Source organism: Pongo pygmaeus, chromosome 1, assembly GCF_028885625.2.
Source record: "Pongo pygmaeus isolate AG05252 chromosome 1, NHGRI_mPonPyg2-v2.0_pri, whole genome shotgun sequence".
NCBI classification, from domain to species: Eukaryota; Metazoa; Chordata; class Mammalia; order Primates; family Hominidae; genus Pongo; species Pongo pygmaeus.
In genome coordinates, this window is record NC_072373.2 from 63,458,918 (window position 1) to 63,469,785 (window position 10,868).

A 10,868-nucleotide genomic window follows, 5' to 3' on the forward strand; every position below is an offset into this window, starting at 1 on the left:
AGATTTGGGGCTATTGGAGCTTTGCAGTATGGTCTGGTTTTCCAATGAATAAAAGAATTTTGGATCAATATAGCATATATTTTGTTAAATCTTGGGTAAGTCCTGGAGGTCCACTGAAAAGTTGTGGGCATTAAAAGAGTATGGAAGTCGTAGAAAATAATTTTATTTTGAAATGTGTATTAAAGAATTAGTGATTATCTGGATAATAGATAACTAACAACTGATACTAAGCCAAAATCATTAGTGTTGACATAGTAAAACCTTAGCTGTTTAGACTAATGGGAAAATACTGTATCTGGGTTTCTGTAGAGGCCTGGGTATTTAAAAGGGCAAGGTATATTCTCATTTTAACTAAAGAACAGACAAAAATTAAAACTTTTAAATTTTTTAAGAGAAAAATACATTAATGAATATGAAGCCATATAATAAGTAATACTATTCTTACTTTTAAAGGAAGATGAGAAATTGATATACTTTGAACAAAAATTTACATTTATAAACAATTTGTAGATTAAGAAACATTTTTTGTGTATCACATAGTTGAAATATAGAGGGAGGAATTTTTGCTGCTCTAGGTCTCCCTCCCTCCCTCACTTCCTTCCTTCTTTTTCCTATTTTTTGTTATTTTTATTTTTGCAACCAAGCAAAAATAGGCCTAGTGGCTTGAATAAAATTAATGGATGGATTTGAGTACATTTCAAGCAACTGCACTTGTATTGAATTGTTTAATTCTTGTAGTAAACTTAATAAGGTTTAGGTATCAATGAAGAATCCTAATCGCAGAAGTAAAGTGACTTGAGGTGTCACATAGTTTTCTAAGTAGCTAAGGAGCTTAAGTATTAGAGCAAGGATCTGAATCTAGACCTCAGACTTTTAAACTACAAAATTCTGTGACATCCTGTTCAACTTTTCATAGTAGAAGATGGCTTCTTTTGTTGCTACAGTGTGTGTAGAAGAATACCCAGACATTTGAGAGACATTTGTTAAAATTCAAAATTCAGGAAAACCAAAAGATTAAAATGTAGTTGTAAGGCTTTTCCTCTGTCTTTATCCTATTTGATTGTTACACTGATTCTCTAGTGGTCTAACCTTTAGGTAATTTGTCTACTTTATTAAAATTATGTCATCCAAATTTATTAAATGTTAACTTTAGTTTTATTTTATTTTATTAAATGTTTACTTTAATTTTAGTGTTTTAAATGTTTATCATATGTCAAGCCAAGAGCTTTATGTTCATTATCTGAAATCTTTAGAAAAACCATTTTAGAAAAACCATACTTGGAGGTTACATTTGCTGTATTAACCAACCAAAAAATAGACTCAAAGAGGTTAAGGGACTTGCCCAAAGCCACACAGCGAATAAGTACAGATCCCATTATCTCTGGGTATAAAGCCCACGTTTGTTTCCATCACACCTCACTACTTTACTTCTGAAAATATTCATGTGGTGAACATTCCTGTTGGCATGATTTATACTTCTAGGGATTGTCCAAGTTTTTTTGTGGTAAATTCAGCAGTTCAAAAATAAATTTCTCTTTTCCTGTAGGTGAAGGAAATACAGGTGCTGCAGAATCTTCTTTTTCTCAGGAGGTTTCTAGAGAACAACAGCCATCATCAGCATCTGAAAGACAGGCCCCTCGAGCACCTCAGTCACCGAGACGCCCACCACATCCACTTCCCCCAAGACTGACCATTCACGCCCCACCTCAGGAGTTGGGACCACCAGTTCAGGTATTAAAAGTACTGGTCATTATGAGAAATGAACTTGAAAAAAATCTTGGCTTTTCTCCCTTTCCATTATGTATTTCTCTCTCTCTCTCGGTTTTTTTTAAATTAGCAATCCCATGAACTTTTTGGTATTTTGGCATATTTTTATAAAATTCTTTGAACTGAAACTAATCTCTGAGGGATGTTTAGAAAGGCAAGTGTTACTAAAAGTTGTGTATACATTGAAATGGTTATAGTCATAGCAAATAAAATTCTGTTCGTTATTTCTCAAGTGAGAAAAGAAAAAGATTTTCTTGGGTTTTAATTAAAGTACATTTTAGCAGCTCACCATTATCTGATTTGAAGGTTTCTTTTCTCTACAGTGCATGTATTTATAAAAGATAAAGGAATTTCTGTTGTACTTAACAGAAGAATATTTTTTCTCATTTCTTGGTAATCACATATTTTAACTTTTAAGTTTAATGAAGGTATGTATGACCCCTTATATTTAGCATATAGTAGGGTTGGGCATCTCTTAATCAGAAGCACTTGGAAAAAGAGTAGGAAAAGTACAAAGGTTCTATTAATTTAGCTTAAGTTTTTCCCTATAAAATAGTATGTGTAAACACTGTCAAATATAGATTCTACTAAAATACCACTAGTGAAAATAACTTCATGATGGGAAAATATAAAGTCTTAAAGGATCATGTATGGAGGCTACAAAAATATATCCAATCTATCCATTTAGAATTGTCTTAACTGGAAAACAGTTTAAAAGACAATACTGCTGTTTGAACTCCAAAAGAATACTTGCTAACACTTTCAACTAAGGAAATAGGAATTAATTTGTTTACATACAAGATGGTATCATAGATTTGTTTTAAGTATTGGTTAATAATTGATCTGTTGGTTAATAGAATGATTTTTAATGGTTAATATTATAGACTATAATTAAAAATTTGTCATTGACTAAAAGTGATTTCTTGGCAGGTTTTCCTAGGAAAATGTCCTAATTACCTGTCTGCTAACTATTTTGTTGGCAGTGTAATAAGCTGTATCTGTTGATATTTGGTGTTTGTTTCATTGCCTCGTTTCTTAAAGCAAATGTAATTCCTTTTTCTTGACACGCAGAGAATTCAGATGACCCGAAGGCAGTCTGTAGGACGTGGGCTTCAGTTGACTCCAGGAATAGGTGGCATGGTAAGTACTTACCCATTGTGTAAAAGTAATTCATTTCTTGAGCAGATACTTGTATAGTCCATATGTGTGGTGTTCTGCCTGTTAACTCTGTTTTCTATCTTTGTTTTAGCAACAGCATTTTTTTGATGATGAAGACAGAACAGTTCCAAGTACTCCAACTCTTGTGGTGCCACATCGTACTGATGGATTTGCTGAAGCAATTCAGTAAGTTAATGAAAGAGAAACATATTTTGTAACTAATCAAACTTTTAGTCTTTCTCTGTTTGTTTATCATTTGGTTAACTCATTATTAGTTGAGTCCCTCTCTACTGTGTACTAATAAGTACTTGGGGTAGGTCAGTTGAGGGAGTATTGTTGGGGAAAATTATACAGAGGTGAATGACATACAGTTACTTCTACCAAGAATTTTAAAGTTAAAGACAATATAAGAATGTTTAAGAACATGGCCTCTAGAGTTAGAATGCCTGTGTTTGAAACCTAACTCTATTGTTTACTAGGAGTAGCAAGTTCCTTAGGTTCTCTGTTCGTGAGCACCTTCATTTTAAAAATGGGAGTAACAATAGAATAATTTCTATTGCATAAGTTATAAGAATTAAGTGAATCAGTTAATTTGTGTTAACATGTTTAGGATATTACCTTACACATGATAAATTGCTTTATAGTTGTTGATTAAGTGTTGGTAATTACAATGATCATAATTTATAGTGTTCTTGTGAAAGCTAAGCAAATGAGCAACTAACTGTAATGTAAACAATGTAGAAGGATAATAGAGGAATAAGCGGTAGGCTTTGTTAATACAAATGAAGAAGTAATTTATTTCAACAACTAAGGAGAAAGGATATGAGATGATTTAACGTGGATGATACTGAATTCAGTCTTGGGAAAGAATAGCTAGCATTTATTGAGCATTTTCATGCATTAGCTTATTTAATCCTCATAACTTATAAGAGTAGACATTATTAATGTTGTCATCTTATAGTATACTGAAGCACAGACATGTTAACAAATTTGCCAGAGGTCAGACAGCAAGGAAGTTGCAGTTTTTAGTTTCAAACCAGTTAGTCTGGCTGTAGAGGCTATGTTAAGTCTTGTGCTATACCACTCCTCTTAAAGGGTTGAAAGGCTCTCCATGTGAAAGTATACACATTTATTCGTGGCTAAGGTATTAGTTGCATAACAGGATGTATTTGAAGACCAGAATTTAAAAATTTCTGCAAACTTGGGGAAAGGTTGATTGTTCTGTAGATGTGGTAACATGTGGCAGTTAGAACCAGTTTTAAACTTGCTCAGTTAGCCACAATTTACCTTGGCTAACACATTTTTACAAACCAACCAATCAATTTCACCTCCTCCCTTCTGAAAGTCAGCACTCAGGAAGAGACTCACTCCAATAAACATGCAGAATTCTGAGTACCAGCAATCAACAGCATTTTCATTCATATAAATGTCACTACCCCTGTGCCTCTAGAAATCACCACTTCCTGAATTCCATGTTTCCTAAAGACATTAATAGCTCACTAGCTAAGGAAAGATAGGCAGAGTTAAATAATGCTAAGTTTTATGTCCTGAATTATAGGCAGAAAGATAAATGATAGTGTTATTAGGATAAGGAAGAAAGCAAGTTTTTAGCTATCTAATATTAGAATTTTCCTAAACCTTGGGAGCTAGCTAGTGAACTCTTAATAAGCTAGACAGGTGACTTGATTTTTCTATGACTAAATGAAAACTAAGATAAAACTTTGTCTCGTGACTTCATTCTAACTCTTTTTGTTATGTTTCATGTTGAGTTTGTGTTGCTTTCAATTTATCTATGTGAGGATATCTGAGACATTCAAGAAATGTGAGGCATAGTTCAGGAGAGCTGAAAGTTATTTACATATAAATCACAGGTTATTCTTATTACTAAATTCATTGACAGCTGATAGTCTAAAAGGATTTTTATAAGTAAGAAACCCTTTAAAATAAATAGATTTTATTTTCAATCTGTTTCCTTCCCAGTTTGTTGATGTTCATTCTTCCTTCTTCCTATATTCCTTTCACCATTATGGTTTAAATAGGTTAACTTTAAATTTCATCTTAAATTAGTTTTTGTCCATTTAGTTCGCCACAGGTTGCTGGTGTCCCTAGATTCCGGTTTGGGCCACCTGAAGATATGCCACAAACAAGTTCTAGTCACTCTGATCTTGGCCAGCTTGCTTCTCAAGGAGGTAAATAGTTAAACCTTTAGCTCCCCTGAATTTGTATGTATTTGGTAATAAACTATTAAGATGTGATTTAAGGGGGAAAAAAGAGCAAATATAAATATTTTTAAAATTGATACTGTTTGCTAATTTATTTTTTAAAATGCTGTAGTATACTTATTAAGCACTGCCTTACATCTTATCTTTCCAACAAAGTTCTAATTTATTTGAGCATAAGGATTAGCTTTTACATTAGTATCTCTTCTGGCTCCTGATGTAATGTCATACACGTAGTTTAAGTATTCAGGAATATGTGTTGAACCAATAAATATAGGTACTACTAGCCATTTTAAAGTTGTTGGAAGGAATGCAGCATGTTTTCTGTTTACAGTTTGACACTTGTAACATTCCTAATTAAATGTATAAGGCTAGTTATTTTTTTTATATTAACATTACTTAAAAAAACAAAAAATAAAAGATCAAAATATGTGGAATAAAATGGCCACTACATTAAGTAGTAGAATTAGCTAGTTTTCCACATGTGAATTATGCTATTTGTGGAATTGATTACCTTTTAATCCTCAGTTGGAATTCATATTACCCTCTTTATTTCTGGGAAGCTGTCTGGCACTTGGTAAATGAATAGAGAATGCATATTACTATTATAATAAGCTCAATCTTTAGCCCTCCTAAAAGTCATGTAATGTAACATCTGCTTGTTTAGGATATTAGTTCTAACACTGAAGGCCTCTTATATGAAATTGTAAGTTGACTTTGTAAATTTAAAATGTTATGTGATTTTGTGACTTTGTATGTTAATACAATTTCCTAGACTTGGGCATCTAGGCTTAAATTGGAATGCCAACACTTACTAAGCTTAGTAACCTTGGTAATTACAAAGTAATTAACATCCGTAGTTGGATACTCAATAAAATTAGCTTGTATGAAACTCTTAAGAGCATTTTAGCTAATGTTTTAAGGGTACTTTAGCGTTAGAAAGTTTAAAGGATGTCTTTAAATTGTATTTAAAATTTTGAGGCCAGGTGCAGTGGCTCACACTTGTAATCCCAGAACTTTGGGAGGCCAAGGCAGGAGGATCACTTGAGGTCAGGAGTTCAGGTGCAGCCTTGACAACATAACAAGACTGACCCCTGTCTCTACAAAAATGAAAAATAATTAGCTGGGCCTGTGTTGGTAGCCCTAGCTCCTTGGGAGGCTGAGGTGGGAGGATCACTTGAGCCCGGGAGTTTGAGGCTACAGTGAGCTATGGTGGTGTCACTGCACTCTAACTTGAGTGACAGAACGAGACCCTGTCTCTAAAATAAAATAAAAAATAAAAGTTTGAGAGATGGATTTTTGCTTGATGGAATAATTAAATTGTGGACTTTAAGTTGTGTATCTCCAATAATTAATATTTTTCTTTCAGATCCCTGGCTTGTTGACAATTTTATGTTTTTTTCAGTCATTCATTAATATTCAGAATTGTCTTTAGGTTTAGGAATGTACGAAACACCCCTGTTCCTAGCTCATGAAGAAGAGTCAGGTGGCCGAAGTGTTCCCACTACTCCACTACAAGTGGCAGCCCCAGGTAGGGATCAAAGGCAGGTAGTAGGTTCTGTTTTATTGGTAAAATGAAAACCTATGAAATATCTTCTGGCTAAAAATGTGATAAACCACAAAGTTTTAAAGTTCTTTTTCTTGTGTTGTCTTTTTAAAGTGACTGTATTTACTGAGAGCACCACCTCTGATGCTTCGGAACATGCCTCTCAATCTGTTCCAATGGTGACTACATCCACTGGCACTTTATCTACAACGAATGAAACAGCAGCAGGTGATGATGGAGATGAAGTATTTGTGGAGGCAGAATCTGAAGGGTAAAAGTTTATTTTGTTGTTTTTGCTTGCTTTAGTCTCAGCAGACTTTTACATTTGTTTCCCTTTAGCCAAGAAACAATCTGCAAAGCTGTATTTTGTTTTCTTTTTTTTTTTTTTTGAGACAGAGTCTCGCTCTGTCGCCCAAGCTGGAGTGCAGTGGTGCGATCTCGGCTCACTGCAGCCTCCACCTCCTGGGTTCAAGCAATTTTCTGCCTCAGCCTCCCAAGTAGCTGGGATTACAGGCACCTGCCACCATGCCTGGCTAATTTTTGTAGTCATTTTGTACTGAAGTTTTCACATGACTTAAACTGGAGCAGATTCATGTTATTCTTGTACTGTCTCCCTCATTTGTGTCTTGAATGGAAGAGAGAAAGATGGATGTAGCCACTGAGCCAGGAATTTTACATACCCATAGCCTATCTCATCTGGGCTAGAGCCCCTGGTTTAGTTACTGGTATACTATTTAATAGTGTGACTATTGTGAACTTTTTAGTACTGTGCTTTCCTAAAATGTTGTTTTGAGATTTATCAAAATCTGGACCATATATTTCTTATGAATGTCAAGAATGTGAACATCCTTGTCAAAAGGAAAAAGGAAACATAAGAAGAGGAAAATCATAAACTAAAATTGGAACATGTCATAGTGAGAAAAGGAATGAGGAAAAAACAACTTGAGCTCTTTTCCCCCCTGCTCCTTTGAAAAATATATATGGTAACCAAATCAGTCTATAATTTTTTGTTTAAGGGAGCTCTGGATTACTTAAGTGATAAAATAGATTTAAAAGAGTGGATATAATTTAGGATTGACTGTAGGATCAGTTTTGTATTTTCTAATTTTTCTTTTCCTTAGTATTAGTTCAGAAGCAGGCCTAGAAATTGATAGCCAGCAGGAAGAAGAGCCGGTTCAAGCATCTGATGAGTCAGATCTCCCCTCCACCAGCCAGGATCCTCCTTCTAGCTCATCTGTAGGTGAGTCCCTGCCCTTGACTGCAATACAATTTTTATACATCAAACTTGTTTGTGAAAACCCTGCTTTATTAGTAACAAATTAATAATCCTTTTTTCCTTTATTTTAAAATGCTTTATTTAAAAGAGAAGTTTTATTATTAAAGGGAACTTGGTTTGTATTGAAATCATTATTCTAAGAATATTCTGGCATCAATAATAAGAAATATGGACATGGTGGATCCATCCCAAAAGAAAAGCTCACTCATGTTTCATCTAGACTAATGGTTGTCAACATATGTTTTGTAGAGCTCTTGGGTCTTTTAGAGGTGCTACAGGGGTTGTAGTGGATGGGTATACTGGGAGAGAGGCTAAGGAGTGCTAGGGCACTCCAGGCCTCTTGCCTCTGTTTGAACCACAGCAGCTCCATTTTTATTTGTTCTACATATTGGGTTTCTACATGAGATTTGATGTGGAGAGTTAAGGGGTAAGAGCTCAGTTGCTTAAAAAAATTGTTTGAAATTTACTGATGTAAACAGTTTCAGAGTTTGGCTTTTCAAATTTTTGAAGTTAATTTTGAAAAAAAAATACGTATTATTCCTGTAATAGAAGTTATTTTTTAGAATAACATTTAGCATTTACTGAACACTTAACTGTGTATCATGTAGTATTCTGAGCCCTTTACTTATATTTACTTATTTGATTCTCACAACTCAATGTGGTAGATATTCATCCACATTTTATAGATGTGGAAGCTGAGGCACAGAAAGGGTGAATAACCTCTTTAAAGTCAAATAGCTAATAAGTAAGGGACAAGCAGCGATTACACTGAAGAAGTCTGGCTCCAGAGACCCCGCTGTTAAACAATACACTATACCAGCTCATCTATCTCAAATTTTTAGACAGAGAATTACCTTTATTATTAAGGATATATAGTACTTGGGCATTCAGTCTGATTATTTTAATTTTTAATTGTTTACAGTGGTAATTCTCAAACTCTACCATGGAACCTTCAGATTTTATGGCAGACGTGCTCAGTTATTTATTACTTTTTTAAATCACAGAACTTTGCTATCCCAAAATCTCTTCCCCTGCTTCTCAGCTGCTTTGATGTGACACATCAACCTATTGGCTACTATCCCTAATATCTACCGTTTCGTATCTGGTAACTTTAAATTTCTATATGTTATGTAATATGGATACTCATAACTAATCTTGCAATCAGGATTTAAAATAATGTATGTAAATTACGGAACCATTTCATACGCAGTAAGGCTTTAAAAATGTATAACAATCATATTAATGATTACTGAAGTTCTGTGCCCCCAGTTATATTTTGATGTCCCATAAAAATTGGCTTTCCTCAACAGAATTAGCACTTGTTATATCTTATCAGAGCTTGTATGAGAAAATATGGTTGCTATTTCCTTTAAAGTATAATATGAAATTACGATGTCTTTAAATTTATTTGATAATGTAAAACTGTACCTCCCCCATCTGAGTATTCATTTGGTCAACAGATATTTGACAGTGTAGCAGGCAGTTCCTTCATAGGAAGCATCACTAAGAGAAGGCGACATTTAAGATCTGAAAGAAGAAAGGGATCAAAGCTGTGCAGTTACTTAATGAAGAGTGTACTAGATCAAAGAGAATATTAATAGATGCCAAGTCCATAAGGCAGCAGTGTGTCTGCTTGTGTTCAGGGTCAACAAGGAGGCCACTGTGACTGGAGCACAGTGAGTGAGAACAGAGACTAGCAGGAGATATGTTAAGAGGATAGATCGAGTAGATCATTGTAATTGCCTTGGCTGTCATGGATACCGGAAGCTATTAGAGGGCTTCACACAGAATAATGACATGACATGATCTGATCAGTTTGGCTGCTGTGTACAGAAGAGATTGAAAATGAATAATGAACAGAAACAAGAAACTTTGGAGGCTACTGCAGTAAGTCAGGAAAAGATAGTGATGGCTTAGGTGAGATAGTAGAGTTAGGGTTGTGAGAAGTTGTCAGATTTGGGATATATATTTAAATTTGAGCATTCATGATTTGCTAATGATTGCGTTTGGGGTGTCTGAAAAAGAAGAATCAGATATAATTTGTGTTCTGTTTTAGGCTATTTGCTGAGGGACTTGATATTTTGTTTTCTGTTGTATTTCTCAGCACCTGGTACTATGTTTGATACATGGGTAGTCAACAAGTAAATATTTATTAATATAAGTGAATGAATGAAAAAAGTCAAGCACTTCTGGTTGTTTTTTTTTTTTTTTTTTTTTGAGACAGGGTCTCGGTCTGCCTGGTTTTTTGGTTTTTTTTTTGAGGCAGGATCTCACCTGTCTCCCTAGAGTACAGTTAGCTTGATCATGGCTCACTGCAGCCTCAACCTCACCTGGGCTCAAATGATCCTCTAGCCTCAGCCTCCTGAGTAACTGGGACTGTAGGCATGTTCTACCATGCCCAGCTAATTGTTTCATAATTTTGTAGAAACAGGGTCTCACTGTGTTGCCCAGGCTGGTCTCGAACTCCTGAGCTCAAATGATCCTCCCAGCTTAGCCTCTCAAAGTGCTGCTTTTTTTGTTGTTTAACCATTTACCCTTTTTTGGTTTGTTAAATGTTCCTCATTGTTTGAAAAAAAGAATTGAAAACAAATGGACAAGTCTGCATCTTATTCATTCATTCATTTAGTAATTAGTTTGTATCATTATAAATGCTTTCTCATTTTTTCACTTGCTTTTCTTTTATCTTAATGTTTTTCTTAGATACTAGTAGTAGTCAACCAAAGCCTTTCAGACGAGTAAGACTTCAGACAACATTGAGACAAGGTGTCCGTGGTCGTCAGTTTAACAGACAGAGAGGTGAATTTCTGACATAACTGGATTACATGATAGAATGTGGAATAGTAATAAATGGAACAAGTTTTCTAATTCTTAAGCCTCCAATTTATTTTTTTAATGTTCCAAA

General features: G+C 34.5%; 1 protein-coding gene across 1 annotated transcript in view; it reads left to right on the plus strand.

Annotated features, from left to right (window-relative positions):
- Window positions 1-10,868, plus strand: part of TPR (translocated promoter region, nuclear basket protein) — a 61,482-nt gene that overhangs the window by 49,911 nt on the left and 703 nt on the right. The window contains exons 44-51 of the mRNA XM_054450852.2: window positions 1,547-1,731; window positions 2,839-2,907; window positions 3,017-3,111; window positions 5,008-5,114; window positions 6,580-6,675; window positions 6,805-6,961; window positions 7,812-7,930; window positions 10,667-10,762. Of these exons, the coding sequence (XP_054306827.1) occupies window positions 1,547-1,731; window positions 2,839-2,907; window positions 3,017-3,111; window positions 5,008-5,114; window positions 6,580-6,675; window positions 6,805-6,961; window positions 7,812-7,930; window positions 10,667-10,762 (924 nt within the window). The remainder of the gene's footprint in view (window positions 1-1,546; window positions 1,732-2,838; window positions 2,908-3,016; window positions 3,112-5,007; window positions 5,115-6,579; window positions 6,676-6,804; window positions 6,962-7,811; window positions 7,931-10,666; window positions 10,763-10,868) is intronic.